The sequence below is a fragment of the Sus scrofa genome, chromosome 18 (assembly GCF_054392235.1).
Source record: "Sus scrofa isolate SSC_HxYL_T2T_F1_AM1 chromosome 18, Sscrofa_HxYL_maternal_Yorkshire_Landrace_v2.0, whole genome shotgun sequence".
NCBI lineage: Eukaryota > Metazoa > Chordata > Mammalia > Artiodactyla > Suidae > Sus > Sus scrofa.
In genome coordinates, this window is record NC_139400.1 from 37,654,808 (window position 1) to 37,673,622 (window position 18,815).

An 18,815-nucleotide genomic window follows, 5' to 3' on the forward strand; every position below is an offset into this window, starting at 1 on the left:
ACGGCAACACCAGTTCCTTAACCCACTGAGCAAGGCCAGGGATCGAACCCGCAACCTCATGGTTCCTAGTTGGATTCGTTAACCACTGTGCCACAATGGGAACTCCATTGTACTTAAATCTTTGATGTGAAAAAAAAGGGAACTGGATAGTAACGTATTCATAAAGAAATTCTACAGACCGATAAGAAAAGAAAATGTCCCACCGATGCGATACAGAAATACTATTTACGGGGGAGTTCCCGTTGTGGCTCAGTTGTTAACGCATCCGACAAGGAACCATGAGGTTGCAGGTTTGATCCCTGGCCTCACTTAGTGGGTTAAGGATCTGGCATTGCTGTGAACTGTGGTGTAGGTCACAGACGCGGCTCGAATCCTGCATTGCCATGACTCTGGCGTAGGTCAGCAGCTACAACTCCGATTCGACCCCTAGCCTGGGAATTCTCCATATGCCATGGGTGCAGCCCTAGAAAAGACAAAAAGACAAAAAAAAAAAAAAAAAAAGGAAATACTATTTACATCATGAAAATAATTCCTTTTTTGTGGCACCCAAGAAGTAGATGACAGTTCAGTACATAGAGCAGTTCTGGTTTTACTAAAGTGGGCTTTGGGAAAACGGAATGTCTAAACCCTTTCAAGCTAAGTAAACAGAGTGCTACCTGTACTTCATCATCATTTTCCCCAACCCAGCTTGAAAGAGGGCGAGGACTACGAGGAAGGCAAGTCCACAGAAGGCGGAGGCCTGCAACAACTCCCACAGCAGCCCCATCAGCAGCGTCACTTGCAGAGGAGCGATCCACACGAAGTGCGCCAAGGCAAGTCCCTGAAAAATAAAGTCACGGTGAAATGCACCGACAATTCATCCTCCACTCCCAACACAAAGCCCAAAACAAGCCTCCAAGAAAGAAATCAAGCACAGCGAGGTCACACAAACAAGCACTTCATGGTTCTGAATGCACTAAAATGTGGCTATTCATGACTGGAACACACAGCAATGTGCTGAAACATTCCACGCAGGGGCTACGAGTTCCCCAAAAAACAAAATTCAAGTTGCCGTGATTTTTTTTCAGAGGAACTGTGTGGTGAATGGCTATCTGAAGTATCATGTCAAGAATTTATTTTAAATAGTTTACTTCTATTTGGATAAAGTTAAGAGCCATGACACAGAACATGAGAGAACAAAAACTCTCCAGGAGTTCAGTCCACACAATGGCACAACTCTTGTCATCAGACAGTATATTCGCACACGCATGCGCCATTCAACAGTAATTTACTTAACACCTGCTGAAGGGTTCAATATTGCATTAAATCCTGGAAATGTGACGATAAATAAAACACAGAATCTGTCTTCAAAGATCTTGTATTTTATTGCGACAAAAGGCAGCACTGAACAAGAGTTACTCAGAGTATCTTCCTCAGCCAAAGTAAATAATTAATTTAAAGCATTAAAAGGAAGTAAGATCTGATAAGGATTGAATTTTGAAAACCGCACTAAATACAAAGCCAGCTGAGGTGCCCTTGAACTGGGTGGGTCTGTGAGACCCCAGAATGGCACTCTGCTACAGAATTTAGCCTTCTCAGTTTTCAAAAACAGGGAAGGTGGGGATGCTTATGACCCAACTACTTAATTACTGTTATCTGACCCAGGAAAATCTTTGAGGTTGCATGATTTATAACAAAGATGCATAAAAGATTAAATCAGTAGGTACATACTTCATCAAACTTGTTCAGGTTGTTGGAAAGGAGACTAACAAGTTGTCCAATACTTATTTTATCTAGAACACGGCTTGACAGCTTCAAAGTCTAAAAGGAAAATAGGAAGTTAGAAGATGTCAATGAACAGTAGACAAGTATATTTAGAAGTAATGATATATTAGGTGACTCTGCATGAATTTTTATGTAAAGGTAATGAAAATTGTTTTATGTTCACCTAGCTTAGTATCTTCTCAAATTTATAAATATTTCTCTTTACAATGAATATTACACTGGCATGGCTTTACTTATTTTATGTTACAGTATCCTGAAAGTAGTAATTATTTTTTCATACTCCAAAATGGGAATAAAATTATACTCAAACACCCAATTATATACTGTGAAAGTTTTTTTTGTTTGTTTGTTTGTTTTTAATAAAAGATGGAATCAAAGGCAGTGAAACTTGAGATTAAAATCTTGGCCTTACAGGGAACTTCTGATAACCTACAATGAAAAAAAATAGAAAAAAATAATATATATGCATATATTCAATCACTTTGCTGTATTCCTGAAACTAACACAATCTTATGAAACAACTGCTTCAATTAAAAAAAAAAAAAAATCTTTTAATAAAACCTTGTTCCTGGAGTTCCCATCGTAGCTCAGTGGTTAATGAATTGGACTAGGAACCATGGGCTTGTGGGTTCAATCCCTGGCCTCATTCAGTGGGTAAAGGATCTGGCATTGCTGTGAGCTACGGTGTAGGTTGCAGAAGCGGCTCAGATCCTATGTTGCTGTGGCTCTGGCATAGGCTGGCAGCAACAACTCTGATTAGACCCCTAGCCTGGGAACCTCCATATGCCGTGGGTGAGGCGCTAGAAAAGACAAAAAAAAAAAAAAGAAAATCTTGGTCCTAAATTTTTCATGCAGTCTTATAGAAACTGTTGAATAAAATTACTGTTCAAGTCAATAAAATATAAATAATTGATTCATTAATAATTTTGTGAAAAATTACTTTAACAATAAAAAAATTCTTAAATTTTGCAAAGAAAAATATATCCATATACACAGAATTAATCATTAAGTAGATAAATTAATTATGATAATGAAAGAGCACAGTCATACTTTGCCTGTAAAATCTAATAAGAATTGATTTGCCATTAGATGGCTTTGATTGGAAAGTGCCCATTTAGTATTTGCTTCAACTGAATCTCTCAGTATTGAACACTTAGGAGACGAAAATCACTATTCATGGCTTCAGGGATTATTACTAAGATTTATTAAACATAATGCTTGCCTCAAGGAAACCTAGCACATAAATAAATATGATAAATTAGTTAAAAGGAGTAGAAATAAGAGGGTAGTTAAGAGAAAGTTCACATACCTAGTTATGAAAATATGTAAATAATTTACTGAGGTAGAATGTAAGATAGGTGAGGAATACCTATCTTAGGTAAGCACAGATGAAGAATCAAAGCAGGTAATTCCAGAAGGCTATTAGAGCAATATGATGGAGGAAATCTATTGAGCTGGATTACACATGACTTAGTAACATACGCAGTCTCAGGTCACTTGAGTTTTAGAGGGCTTGACGTGGAGTTTACCTGCACAATAAGCACTAAGAATATCTGTTCATTCTAGTTTTCTTCTTGACATTTACAAGCAAAGCTCAATCTACTATGTATTTACACTAATTATTTAAAATATAATTTGAATGTATCATATGTGGCTGCAGATTTTGGAACAAAGATAACCATGCTCTATTACAAAATCTGGAACGATGTGGGAAGAATTAGTGGTTGCCTGCCCCATGGATGAAACTGGTCAGAAATGGCACCAGTTTACTTCAGGCTTGCTCGAGGGGCCCAACTACAGCCATGTGGAGATGCGGTTGTATTCTTTGGTGATGATGTCAATGCAGGTCAACAGGTGTTAGTAGGGAGTAAAGCAAACTGGGGAAGAACACACATAATCAACGCTGAGAAAGGACGGGCATGGCCTGTAAATTTTCATTAATACATTCTGAGTCTGAAAACACATATACTGCTGTATTTGTGCTAAACATTATATACGAACTTTTTCAGAAACTAACCTGCTCCTTCTTTGATCTTCCCTCCCCTTTAGTCCAGAGTACTTCATGCCTCTCTCTTCCTGGATAACAGAGTTTGACTTGCTATATCATTTTAGTACTTATTTTATGTTCTCTAATAGTTGGAAAAGCCTCCACTTCAAGAATTGTGACTTAACCCATTTTAGAAATTATGAAGCAGTTCTTCCACAGTGTTCTTTACTTTTTAGGTCTTAGTTTCTAAAAATATTTTATCCAGGAGTTCCCATCGTGGCGCAGTGGTTAACGAATCCGACTAGGAACTATGAGGTTGCGGGTTCGATCCCTGCCCTCACTCTGTGGGTTAACGATCCAGTGTTGCCGTGAGCTGTGGTGTAGGTCGCAGACGCGGCTCGGATCCCGCGTTGCTGTGGCTCTGGAGTAGGCTGGCAGCTACAGCTCCAATTGGACCCCTAGCCTGGGAACCTCCATATGCCGCGGGAGCAGCCCAAAAAATGGCAAAAAGACCAAATAAATAAATAAATAATAATATTTTATCCATAAAATAAAGATAATATTTTCCACCATATAGGGTTTTGGGGCAGTCAAATGAGATGGTCACTTAGAAACTTGTCGTATACATCCTTAGCTATTAGTTATCATTATGATAAGAATCTCTTGTATAAATATTCTAGACAGGATTCAACTTTCCTTTATATGCATCCTGTGTAAATTCTACCTCCCAAAAAATACCTAATAATTTCATCACTTAGGTAAAATTTCCTGGATCAAGATAAAGTTTTTATTGATTTATCACCCAGGTTTTCCTGGTACTTGTGAACTGATGAGATTGAGGCTAAGGTGATTTGATTAAACTGTGGACTCAGCTTTATTCTCGGGCCTCCATAAAAGGCTTTTTTTGAACAATAAAGTATGGCTATCAAGATTTTACAACACACCTGACCTTGCATGTGTATTATGGAAGTGTTATGGGTTATTTGCTAGAGGGAATTTCAGGTATACATCCCTCACAAGCCAAGTATGTCAAGTTTTTACATTGTAGGAAGAAAAAAAAGAAGAAGGGTAAAGCAATATCCAAATGATTCAACCAAACAGCCTTCTATAATCAGTTGGTAGGTCAAACAGTCATACATGGCCTTGAATCAGGTTGGTGAAAGCACATGTCATTGAGATGACCTTAAATTGTGTTTGTAAGGTAGGTAAATCTTAATCAGAATTCACCCAAAGCCTGCTTCAGTAACTTGGGCTATTAACTAGATAATTCATATAGAAAAGCAGAGAAATTTCTTATGGTTGCCATATATGTGCTGTTCTAAATTTTTTTAATTTGCAAGGATGACAAAAATATGACTCAAAATAAAACAGTGGATACCACCACTGTGTCACTGGTTAAGGTAGAAACTTCTATTGCTTGGATTATCATTAATAATTACATATTATATTCTTGTTTTTGAGTATAAAGATACATGGCATTTTACCATAAGATGATATTTTGTCAATGATTTTTATGCAGACAGTAAGAATCATTTTAATGGGGATTCTAAAAAACGAGGACATGGCTAGTGAAAAAAATGAAATCTAGAACATAGGCAGCTTATAGAAGATACTCCATAACCCTTAGTTGAAGTGACTTGAATTATCAGGGATAATTAGAAATGTTCATTATTGTTGCCATTTATTTCACAGACATATAAAACTGATTTCAGCACTTATCCCTTACTTGTACCAGCATGACATCTAAAGCATGATGCCACTAATATGTATATGAGGCCGTGCAAGGAAGTATTACCTTTTTGTAAATCAAACTAAACATAGCTATTCTCATCTGCATGCCAATGTGATGGAGGCCAAAAATGGCTGGGTGCAGGAGCAGAGTCCTCACGATGAAGAGAAGACATAAGCCTACGCCTAGGTAAATCGCAATGGAGCGTTCCGCCTTGTTATCTGGATCATAGGAAGCTATGATTCTTCCCAGTAAGAGAGGCTGGACTGCTTTGGTGACTTCCTGCAGAAGACAGAAAACAGAAATGAAATTTTATTTTTCTTTCATAAAATGCCCTCACACTTTCAATGTAAGGGTTCTCTAATCTCATCTAGCCGTATTCTAAAATAAATTTAAATGATAGCAAACAGACAGGTGCTAAAAAGAAAATCCCTAACCACCGACCCAGATATGCCATGTTAATAATTTGCCACATCTACTGAAGAGCACATGATTTTTAGAAAAGTAAGTACGTGCAACTCTTGCATATGGAATGGATGGTTAATGGGGACCTGCTGTATAACACAGGGAAAGCTACTCAATATTCAGAGATAACCTATATGGGAGTGGATATATGCATGTGTATAACTAAATCACTTTGCTGTCACAGTAGAAATTAATACATTGTAAATCAACTATAAAAAATTTGAAATAAGTGCAGAAATCACTGTCGGTTGGCATGTATCATTTCATGTAAGCTTTGTACTTATGTTACACGTATATCCATTTTTAAAACATATAGGATTGCTTTTAAGGTTTGAACTTAGGGTTAGGGTTAGGGTTAGGGTTAAATGTTATCAGACTGGGCTTCTTCCAATCTTTTTTTACTTAACAGTTATGAATCTGACATTTAACCCCACTGATACTTGTACATCTACCTTATTTATTCTAAGTGCTGTTTGACATGACATTCTGTGAACAGATCTGGCTATGTGCCCCATTGCCCTACGTTGGGGAGGATGGGTTTTTTCCGTTCTTAAATTATTACAATCTGTGCAAGTGCTGCCCTGGCTGTTTTCACTAATTTCTGCAGATCCACACCAAACTTTCTCTAGAGTAGATAATGCTATTTCAAAATACCTCCTTAAACCAAGAAAATGTACAGTTAAGATAAATCTTGGATATGACATTATATGTATAAAATTATCTGTACTATAAATATAATTTTTCATAATATGTTTACAGTGGTAATAGTTCATCCTCTAAATTACTTTTAGATTAATATTTTATCCTAGAATTTTTTGATATTACGTTGTTCAGAGACAAATGATAATACCACATCTACTCTGACTTAACTTTTCTGTTAATAGTAGGTTTGCCCTTGGCTACAATGTTCTCTTGAGGTGCAGTCAAGGACACTGAATTCATATGTTCGACCCATGTTGGAGATAACTCTGTGAGGCCAGGAAGTAGAGCCTAAGTAAGGAGATTTGATGTCTACTGAAAAAACATCATTTCTTGTTCATTATAAGACAATAACCAGAGGACTATGAGCTGTAACAGCTTCTCATGAGTCCAACTGCTTATATCATGATTAGCATAAACATCTTTCTCCTTTCTTCAGAAAACATACATATATATTTTCCTAATAGATAATTATTGAATATAGAACCACTGATAAAAAGGTCACATTACATATTTCTAAGCAGTAACTCCTATCTATGGAATACTAAAAAGAGCATTCTAAGGAAAAAGAGAAATGCTTTAGTAATTGAGCTGCACATACAATGTCTAGAGTTAGAAATATACAGGCTTATATAAGATTTTTTCCTGCTGAGTAATTTAAACTAAAGTCCCTGCCACTGTATCACTATTATATTTTCTCTGTAATCTGTCATCTCTATCATAATAGACCCATTTGCTGAATTGTTATTTAGTTGCACTTTACAAATAAATAAAAATGTATTACTCTGATTCAGAAACCTATTCTGCTTGTTGCATGACTGAATCACTTGTCATCTTGACTCAACCAAAAGATGACATCCTTTGAACAACAATGGCTATTCCACAATGGTAAGTGGTAGTATTATTCTGGGAGGGTACATGTTGATAGAAAAATAAAAACCATTTATTTGGGAGTGTTATGGCCACATCTGCAGCATATGGAAGGTCCCACGGCAAGGGTGGAATAGGAGCTGCAGTTGCAGGCTACTCCACAGCCACAGCAACACCAGACTCAAGCCACATCTGAGACCTATGCCACAGCATGCAGCAACACTGGATCCTTAACCCACTCAGTGAGGCCAGTGATGGAACTGGCATCCTCACAGAGATATCAGGTCCTTAACCAGCTGAGCCCACAATGGGAACTCCCTATTTATTTTTGGTAGAGAAAACTGGACCATCTGCCAACAGCAAAACAACATAAACCTCACCGCAACATGTAACTGTCAATGTTCGAGGACAAAATGAGCACTCCAGACTCCTCCCTTCCATGGTTTTCCCTACTGTTTTAAGCAGCACGTTCCCTAATATTTATAATGAAAGCATTTACAGATGTCACCTGATTTTATTATTTGGAAGGGAAAACAAAGGGGTAACTGATATCTAGCTTAATCTATGTGGGCAGTCCTTTAGCAAAATCACCCCTGTAGTGACTGAAACACAGTCCTCTATTCGTGGTATGTGAAAGCTATGTGTGCCCTGTTATCAAACTATTTTCAGTTACACAAGAAACTTCCCAATTTGCCACCATATAAAATAGTGCAAGCCAGCTTGAATGTGATGAAGGGGAATGTAAATTCATTTAAAATTTTGGTACAATATTTTATTAATTTTAAATCAGACATAAATCAAAATGAAGTTAAGGGTTCACTTACTTAGATAAGAGAAGAAGCTTGTTACCAAATTTTAAGTCAGCATCACAGGAATAGCGAATGCAGAGTCATCAAACCCAAGTTCTTATCCCAGCATGGTACCTACACTGGGTCATGTTGGTTGCTTTCCTTTTCTGGACACTTTCCTCACTGAAAAACTGAGTGGTGGAGCAAGCTGATACTAAAGATCCTCTCCAGAGCTAACATCTCAGATTATATGATCTGAGTCTGATCCTTCCCATCGTAGAGGATGAGGATTCCTTGGGCAATTATCTGGCACGTCTCCTGACAGCCACTCTGGGTGTTTTTTCTTCTCGGAGGGATACAGGACTGAATAGTGTGAATTCAGAAGGCCATCTGGGTAGAGGGAGTCAGGTCAGAGAATAGCACAAGTAATTGCATTCCAGCTGGGAATGGATCATGAATCAATTTAGATCGGCTTCCCAGGAAAAAATGAGGAAGCCTGAAAATACCTCCTAGAAATACATCTGGTCTCTCATGGGATCCTCCAGACCAGAGCTCAAAGACACTTAAGATGAGCCTGAATCTTTTAACCATTTCTGTTCTACTCGCATACCTAGGACAGGGCCAGATGTTTCTAAAGACAGGGATGTCCACTGGATATTTAGACCAAGAAAGAAAACTCGGGTGAAAACAGAAAAATTGGCTCATGCTTGCAGTTATATTAAATTAATGAATCCCAAGAAAACTTTACTGTAAACATTACAATTCCAAATCCAAAACATAATTATTAATCAGAAAACAATCATTAAAAAACATCTAAAGATACATTGTTTTCTACTGTGTGCAGTCAGTAAAATTACCATTATTATGATCATCATTTCAACTTGCTTTAACTATATTTTATGTATTTCAATCCCAGAAATACTAGGACATTATTTGAGAAATACTGAGAAGTTAAGATTTTTCAATATTGAGAGATTAACTAAAAGAACATCAATAACTACAGAACCTATGATTATCTCAGCAAAAACTGTAAAGAAATCTGATAAAACTTCAATATCTGTTTCTGATAAATGTTCTAAATAAATCTGAATATAAAGATATTTCACTAACCTGTGATAGAAATTCTCCCTCAAAACTACAATCAGCACTATAGTAAATAAAACTCAATAAGTATTTAGAATAAATAAAACACAAACAATGGGAATATTGGCTAATAGTACAATGTAACATTTTCCCAGGACTTTTAGCTAATACAGCTTAACGAGAAAAACAGTGAGGGTATGATTATTACAAGAGAAGCAAAAGTATCATTAGCAGTGTAGAATGTGATTGTCTACATAATTTAAGTGAGCCAAGAGTTTAACATAGGTTTTAAAAAATAACTATACTAAGAAAATAGATTCCTAAATACCAAGCTTAATAATCAATTAAATAAGTATCCCATTTATAGTAATAATACAACAAAAGATACACTGTAAATACCAACAGTTACTATAAATACCTTGAAATATATTCTACGAAACATTACTAAGACTATTTTTAATCTCAAATAAATAGGTTTAAACTTTCTAAAAAGAAAACCTGAATATTGCAAAGATCACATTCTCCTCCATGTTATTTAATAAGATTAAATCAGTCTTCACCAGAATTCCAAGTGGATTTTTTTTTATAAATTAACCCAAAGAGCAGAGACTGTCGGTCTTAATTTGTGCAATTATCCCAACCTCATGCACAATACTTAGCACAAAATATCCACTCAGCAAATACTTGTTGAATCAGTGGATAAAATGATTCTAAAGTTCATTTGAAAGAAAAATGAGAGACTAACCAAAAACATTTGAGGAATAAGAATAGTGTGTGAGAAGGTTTACATTACTGGATATTAAATTATATTACAAATCTATAGCAATATGTGGCATGACAATAGACTTATTTATCTGGAATGTTCAAGAACAGGTCCAGGCACATGTAGCAATTGTATATATAATGAAACATGGCATTTTAATTCAGTGGAGAAAGTGAAATAAACAATGGAGGAACTGGATACTCATTTTTTAAAATTAGACTTCTATTTTATACATACATCCAAATGAATTCAAATGGATTCAGTAGTTATATGTTTTTATTTCTTATATGTTATTATTTCTTTTGATGAAATAATAAAAGCAGAAATAACTGCTTCCACAGTATTTAGCCAGAGAGGGCTTTTTCAAATGTCAAATGCCAGAAACAGAAGGAAAAAAAAAAGTTACAGATGTCAGCAGCAAATTTTTAAAAATAAAAACCTCTGATTGTCAAGAAAATAAAAAATTAACAAAAATTACCAGAAACAAATGACAAGCTGGGGAAAATAGTCTTTCATATTTTAACAAAAAAAAAGACAAACACACCAAAATAAAAATAGACAAAAGCCATGAAAAGGTAATTAACACTCCCCCCAAAATATGTATATATAAATATATAATTACTATATAAAAGTGCTTAAACTCACTAGGAACCAAAAGTAATGCTAATAAGAAATGATAATATACTTTTTCACTTAGAATGTGGAAATTTGGAGTTCCTGTTGTGGTGCAGTGGAAATGAATCCATCTAGGAACCATGGGGTTTTGGGTTCAATCCCTGGCCTCTCTCAGTGGGTTAAGGATCCAGCGTTGCTGTGAGCTGTGGGTTAGGTCGCAGATTCGGCTCCGATCTGGTGTTGCAGTGGCTGTGGTGTAGGCCGGCAGCTGCAGCTCCGATTTGACCCCTAGTCTGGGAACACCCATATGCCTCAGGTGTGGCCCTAAAAAACCAAAAACCAAAAAATAAAGAATTTGGAAATTTTTTAAAATGATAATACCTATTGTTAGTGAGGACTGAGTTTTCATACTTTGGTATCAGTAAAGTAAATTAGTACATCTTTTCTGGAAGGCAACTGGAAAATCTAGCAGAATTAAGCTTCTAAGGGATGTGCATCAAAGGATTCATTTACAACAGTAAAAAATTAGAGGCAATATAAATATTCAATGAAGAGGAACTGATAAAATAAATTATGGTACAGCTATATGAATCATTAAACATTAAAATGATGAGGTAGTAAGATATTTAATGACAAAAAAAGGCTTTCACAAAACATTAAGAGGAGAAGTAGATTTATAACCCACCATGTAAAGCAGTGATACACCTCCCTTCATTAAGTACATATTCTGGGAGTTCCCATCATGGCGCAGTGGTTAACTAATCCGACTAGGAACCATGAGGTTGAGGGTTCGATCCCTGCCCTTGCTTGTTGGGTTAACGATCCGGCGTTGCCGTGAGCTGTGGTGTAGGTTGCAGACGCGGCTCGGATCCCGCGTTGCTGTGGCTCTGGCGTAGGCCGGTGGCTACGGCTCCGATTCAACCCCTAGCCTGGGAAACTCCATATGCCGCGGGAGCGGCCCAAGAAATAGCAACAACAACAACAACAACAAAAAGACAAAAGACAAAAAAAAAAAAAAAAAGTACATATTCTCATGGGGAAAAAATGGAAGAATAAACATCAAATTTATCAATAATTACCTGATCATTTTCATAATCGTAAACAACACTTAAAATAATAAAATTTTGTTGAAAAGGTATATATAACTTACAATGATAAATGATAAAAAGAAAACATGCCTACCACGAAAATGGCAGAGAGTAAACACACATGCAGGTATACAGTCAGAATTAATCATAAAATACAGAGTACTGGCTTATACAGCTAAGCAAAGGCTTAAGATTCTGCTTTTGATAAGGTAAGCATGAGTGTCAAATTTTTGTTTATCTTGATACACTAGGGTCTGATGGAAACTTTTGGCTTTATACTAATCGCTAAAGGAAAAAATATTTCCATATTCAGCATAGAAAATAAAACCTATGCTGGAGTTCCCATCATGGCTCAGCAGAAACAAATCCAACCAGTATCCATGAGGATTTGGGTTCGATTCTTGGCTTTTCTCAATGAGTTAAGGATTCAGCATTGCTGTGAGCTGTGGTGTAGGTCATATACACGGCTTGGATCCTGCATTGCTGTGGCTGTGGCGGAGGCCAGCAGCTGTAGCTCCGATTCAACCTCTAGCCTGGGAACTTCCATGTGCCGCAGGGGCAGCCTTCAAAAGCAAGAATAAATAAATAAATACATCCTCTCCATTGCTTCAATTGTACATAGTTTTTTACAAAAATTAATATTTACCTCACCAAGAATAGAATCTCTAAAATATTATCATATCTCTGTCTACTCTGAATTGTGTTTTTAGATTCAGTGCCTAAAGAATTTTGGTTTTGATATTTTCCTTTGGGTATTTATTGATTTATTATCTCTCCACCAGCAATGTCTTCATTATAAATCTAAGCTATGTTCTTCAAGTTTTATAAGCAAATGTTCCTAGATTTGCTGATAGAGCAGCAATAATAGGTTTAATCCAGAAAATGCAATAATGAAAGATTTGTTAAAATACTAATTTACATTTCTGAAGTGATGCTAAGAATCTAGGTATCACTTTTAAACATTAGCAAAATATTTTCCTGTGCCCTATAAAAATGAAATTGGTACTTTAAGTCTTGCTTATAGCATATACAGAGAAATATGTAAATGCAAATGATATCTATAAAGGTAGGTAGAGATTCTATTTAATGTCAGTAATAGTTAACATTTATGAAGCACTTGCTATGGACCAGGGTCTATTCTACATGCTTAACTTGTTTAATTCTCACAATAATTCTGTGGAATACGTGCTACTGCACATATGCATATATTAATATGTCTCCATTTTTAACTAAAGAAACTGAGACAAAGAGAGTTTAAATAACTTGCCCAGTGTCTCACAGCTAGCCAGCAGTAAGACTGGGATTTGAACTAGACAGTTTGACTCCACAGCCTCCCTCTTATTCAAAACTTTAAATCAAAATGAACATATTACAAGATGACCTCCTCTCCCTCAGTTGATCATATATTCAAGCACTGTGATTAGTTCAACATCAACCTACCAAATCGAGCTATAAGCTAGTATCACTGTAATTTAATATAAATACCATTTCTCTAGGCCCTATATCATAAACATGAATTTAAGAGACAGAAGGGAGCATAGAAACTCTGTACTTTCACCACGTCACACTCATTAGTCACCATTGGATACTGGTTAACTATGAGAAATAAAGAGGCACCAGAGTCACACCAAGAATGAGGAAAGTGGGCCCCTTCATTTCCAGTTTAAGTTGCTAAGTACATGGTCACAGACAATTCCTAATTTATAAATCAATTTTGTTTAAAAATTTCATGTAAGAAAAGCAGTATTTTGGAGTTCCCATTGTGGTGCAGCAGAAATGAATCCTACTAGGAACTGTGAGGTTGGGGGTTTGATCGCTGGCCTTGCTTAGTGGGTTAAGGATCTGGCCTTGCCAGGAGCTGTAGGTTGCAAACGTGGCTCAGATCCTGCGTTGCTGTGGCTGTGGTTTAGGCTGGCAGCTGTAGCTCCAATTTGACCCCTAGCCTGGGAACCTCCCTATGCCACAGGTGTGGCCCTAATAAGAAAAAAGAAAGAAAGAAAAGAAAAGAAAAAGAAAGAAAGGAAGAAATGAAGGAATAAAAGATGCATCTTGCCCTAGATACAATATCCTACCGGACATGGTATTGGATTTCCAAGTTCACTTTCAAAAGCACACATAATGCTAAATGCTCTTGGAGTACCTTTCTGTTCAATAGTACTATAAAAACCTAACCAACTTGTGTCATCAATATTTCTACAGGAAGAAATGGACCATCTCCCCTGTGCAGTCTTGGAAGAGAAACAGAGTCCTTCTTAGCTGTGTCTTTGCCATCTCCACTCACTCTGTCATCGACTTCTCTCCAGTGGAGTTTTGCAAGAGTGCCAGAGGAATACATAGAAAGTTAAGAGTTAACTTTGGGACCTTGCAGTAAACCCTTAGTCACATTTAATCCCAGTGGAATTCCTGTTGCTTTCATTCAGGGGCTCCTTGGCCATAATTAGCCCATCTACTCCTCTTTTCATAAACAACTGTAACTTCTAACTAGGCCTTCTTTTCTTCCATGACCTGTAAGTCCTTGCTACTGAAAGCAAGGAGCTAAGGCAAAGAGATCTTCACCTGGGAGCTTTCAGAAATGCAAGATCTAAATTCCACCCAAAATCTCCTGAATCAGAATTTGCATGTTAGCCAGCTCAGAGAGAGCAGTGGTTGGTATGCACATAAAAGTTTGAGAAACACTGCCTTCCTGTCATTAAAGGTGTTAATATTTATTTTTATGTTTAAAATGTTTTCAGTATTACCATTAAACAAATCAAACTAAAAAGTTCCGAGTATACCACAGCCAATCCACATCCCTCACCTTAGAGTCTAGTCAAAGTCAGATGCATTCACTGATCAAATTCTGCTTATCTACCTCAATCAGTATCACCTTGGGAACTTAAGCCCAGAGCCCATCCCTCACCAATTAAACCACATTATCTGGGGTGGGGCTGCAGATTACTGTAAAAATTATGTTTCAAAGAAACCTAAACCCCATGATTTTCCAAACCTTGTCACAGGAACTGGGTAGAATGATCCAGGTAGCACAAGGAAGTACAGTGTGTGAGTTAGAGATGGGGGTTCTAGCAGAGGGTAGAAACAGGATATAGAATGAGTGGAGAAGGATTAGTATATTCAAGTTCCTGCTGCAGTTAGAGAAGCAGCTAGATATGGGGGGATGGGAGAGGAAACCAAGAAAAGAGTCCTCCATGGCAGGCATCTATGAAGATTCTTTGGAGGTAGCTGACTTTAGGTCAAAGGGCCATAAGTCAAAGTGCTAAGCCGAGACTGTGTGCAGTATCCCTCCAAACACTCCTTCCTTAGCAGTATGCCTGAACTCAAATGCCTGCCCCAAGTCTTGGTCAAAACATAAGGGACAACGACCTTCTTTTGTAAGATAAATGGTGGGATTGAAAATTCTAGCAGAATGACTATTAAGACTTCTTTCTGCCCTTAAACTTCTTGGAGTTTAAGAAATTTAAATAATAATAGCAGATTGACTGAACTGGCACTAACAGGTATCTCAATTTGATGATGGAAACATGCCCAGAGCTGCCTAGACATCAGAAATATATTTGAGTGAATGCTTGTGAATTTCTTATCAGATTAAGTATATCGTGATAGCCATAGTCTCTTAGTAATCTGCATACAGAACTCCCTTCACTTGGCTCCCCTTGGAATGTCCTTAACTGACTCCCACACTCAGTTCTTCAACAGCCAATTTCTCTTCCGTGCTAGGAGTCTTAAATATTAAAGACAATGTTATATCTGGCTGCTGAGTCACATGGAGGACAAACAAGTACACAGTTAATTATGAGCAGCCATAGCTAATATGATTTAAAATTACAGCAGTACTGCAGAGAGATAAACTCTTTCATGATGACATTTCCTTTTTTTCCTTAACCTTTCGCAGTCAACAGCAAATTTTACCAGTGCTTTTTCTAACAGTCCTGAAACCATTCAGATACTCTTTATACCACAATCATCCTTAGCTTAGAGGGGCTGAGAACATACAGGACATTTTGAAAGTATGTCCATCTTTTACCAAGAATTGTGTTACAGCGACTTCAAGAATCTTGCTCATTTAATAGAACTTTAAAACTACCAAGATGACACACACAGAAGAAAGGCAAAATGCCCAGAAAGAATACAGTACATACTAAGGCATTAGTACAAGTTGTTTAAAAGGACAGAGGATAGTGAAATTTTCTCCCCCTCTTTTCTTCCTATAACAGACCAAAAAGAATGGAGAGATCAAAGGCCCTGAAAATCTGCACTCATCTTAATGACCACAATGGTTATATACATTCTTAAAGATTTAACAGTTTTCAACATGTTCACTACTTAAAACTGCACAGTCACAGCGGGGGCGGGGGGCGGGGGGGAGGAGTTCTCTGTAACAAGGCTGAGAAATCCACAGTCTCACCACACCGTGCCATTGCCATTGCCAAGGTCAGTTTCCTCTCCAGCCTTCTCGCCATACACATTTCAACTGCTTTCCCCATCAGTTCTTCTCCTCATCTGTATTCGGCTGGTTATCGGTGGAAGATGAACTGATGGAAATCAGCTTTGCCTTCAAACATGCTGTCGGTTCCAGACCAGTTGCCTGGGGCTCAGCTTAGCTCAGGGAGCACCACTCACACCCCTCATTCCCACCCCTGGGTAATGAAAACACCTAGAAAGGCTCTAAGATTCCTTTTGCTGGGATAATTTTAAGCTTGAAAGTTTGTTATCTGTTTCCACATCCACTCCATTCTTCTACCCCTTAATTTTGTCTATACATTGGACCCTTAGCACTGCTGGCTCTTGGGTGTATTTCACACAGTTCTTTTTCAAGTGTAGGTGGGAAGAATCCGTTGGTTCTGCTGTCCTGCCACCTGCTCTGAACTTTCTTTAGATTTATCTCTGAGGTGACTCTGGAAGAATCTTCAACCTTTGAGTTTTTAACCTGCTTCATCCGAGAAGATGCAAAGAACCTTGGCAGACCCAAGACTGATCACTATGGTTACCATCTGTTGAGCACCTACATGTAATCATTATAAGTACAGCTGTACAGCAACTGTAATCTGATCCAACAGAAGGGCCATAGGCTTTGGAGCCAAAGAGATCTGCCTATCACTCAAATTTACCACACAGTAACTTTGGAAAAGTTACTTAATTTCCTGCATCTCAATTTCCTTTTCTGTATATTAGAGATAACATCTGCTCCATGGACTTACTAGGGGACTCAAATAAATAATCTACACAAAGAACTTAATGCTGAACCTGGTACGTATTAGTTACTCAATAAATATTAAGCTATATCTTCTTTATTTTTTAATCTGTGAATACCAGACCAAAAAATAAATTTTAGAAATGTGTTCATGTATCATCTAAATTTTCATATTTAGGTGAGTGCCTTTTTTTCTTCCTTTTTAGGGCCACACCTACGGCATATGGAAGTTCCTGGTCCAGGAGTCAAATAGGAGCTACCTATAGGTCTATGCCACAGCCACTGCAACACTAGATCCGAGCCACATCTGCAACCTATGCTGCAGCTTGTGGCAAAGCCAGATATTTAGCCCACTGAGTGAGGCCAGGGATCTAACCAGCATCCTCATGGACACTACGTTATGTTCTTAACCCGCTGAGCTACAATGGGACCTCCTAGGTGAGTGCTTTTGTTCACATGAAATTCCTATGCTGGTAGATTCTAGAGGAATAAATTATCTCACAATAGGCAGAGCATAAAAGAGGTTTAATAATCCATCCTCTCTTCCAGCTTCTACTCAGTTGTGCTTACGGTAATCAGTATAACAGCCTGTGATGAAGAACATGACTAGAGAAAACTTTGAGTTTTACCACAGTCTTAGCTGTGACATAACAATTGTTTGAAATACAGCTCACTTTGGGAATTTCCGCTGAGGCTCAGTGGGTTAAGGAACCAGTGTTGCCGTGAGCTGTGGTGTAGGTTGCAGATGTGGCTCAGATCCCATGTTGCTGTGGCTGTGGTGTAGGCCAGGAGCTGCAGCTCCAATTTGACCCCTAGCCTTGGAACTTCCATATGCCATGGGTATGGCCCTAAAAAGTGAAAGAAAGAAAGAAAGAAAGAAAGAAAGAAAGAAAGAAAGAAAGAAAGAAAGAAAGAAAGAAAGAAAGAAAGAAAGAAAGAAAGAAAGGAAGAAAGGAAGGAAGAAAGGAAGAAAGGAAGGAAGGAAGGAAGGAAGGAAGGAAGGAAGGAAGGAAGTCCACTTCAACCCGTGATGACTTATTGAGAATGTTGTGTTCCCATATGATATGGCGAGAGTGAACTATTCTTCTATACACTGATTCAAATGCAGAGAGTATAGTCATTAAGGCAAACAACAACACATATTTTGAAAAATTAGGTCAAACAGAATCAGAAGCTATAAATAAAAATTTTCCCAAAGCTCTGGGTGCAAGAAAAATCACCTCAAAGGTATCTTAAAAGATAATTAATTCTTCAGCTACCTTATTCATATTTACAAATAAAATATTTTTCACATCCAAACTGCTACAGGTTTCTTTAGAGAAAGATAGATATGTGATAGATAGACAGCTAGATATATACATGCATACATACATACATAGACAGATTTTAAAAACCAGCAGAATTTCTTCAAAAGGTTATCAAGAGCATTACAAAACCTTCTGGACCTAACTTTGGTCATCTTTGTCAAAATAAATGTTTAAATGAATTATTTGGTGTGCATTAAGTCCAAGTTCTTGAAGCAATGCAACTTGTGTGACATCTCTTTGGGAGACACTATGGCACCCCTTACTTTCAGAGACATGAAGATCAATATAATTACAAAATAGATCCACCCAATTGGTACCTAACTTCCCAAAGAAAATATTGTACACAGCCTTTACTTGAAGACTAAATCAGTTTTCAACTTGCCATCGCTTTTACAGGTGACAATCAAGGATTCAAATCGATGCTCTGATGATGTAAACATTAATATATCAGCGTCACAATTGACATCAT

The 18,815-nt window shown here is 37.3% G+C and overlaps 1 protein-coding gene across 6 annotated transcripts in view; it reads right to left on the minus strand.

Moving 5' to 3' along the window:
• The window catches only part of CFTR (CF transmembrane conductance regulator), a 190,818-nt gene that overhangs the window by 132,452 nt on the left and 39,551 nt on the right, over positions 1-18,815 (minus strand). For all 6 annotated transcript variants that reach the window (XR_014833210.1, XR_014833209.1, XM_021078522.2 and 3 more), the window contains 3 exon segments: positions 5,547-5,762; positions 1,711-1,800; positions 657-820 (listed from right to left, as the gene is read on the minus strand). Coding sequence is in view for 4 of the 6 variants with exons in the window: in XM_021078522.2 (XP_020934181.1) it covers positions 657-820; positions 1,711-1,800; positions 5,547-5,762 (470 nt within the window). In the remaining 2 variants the exon portion in view is untranslated.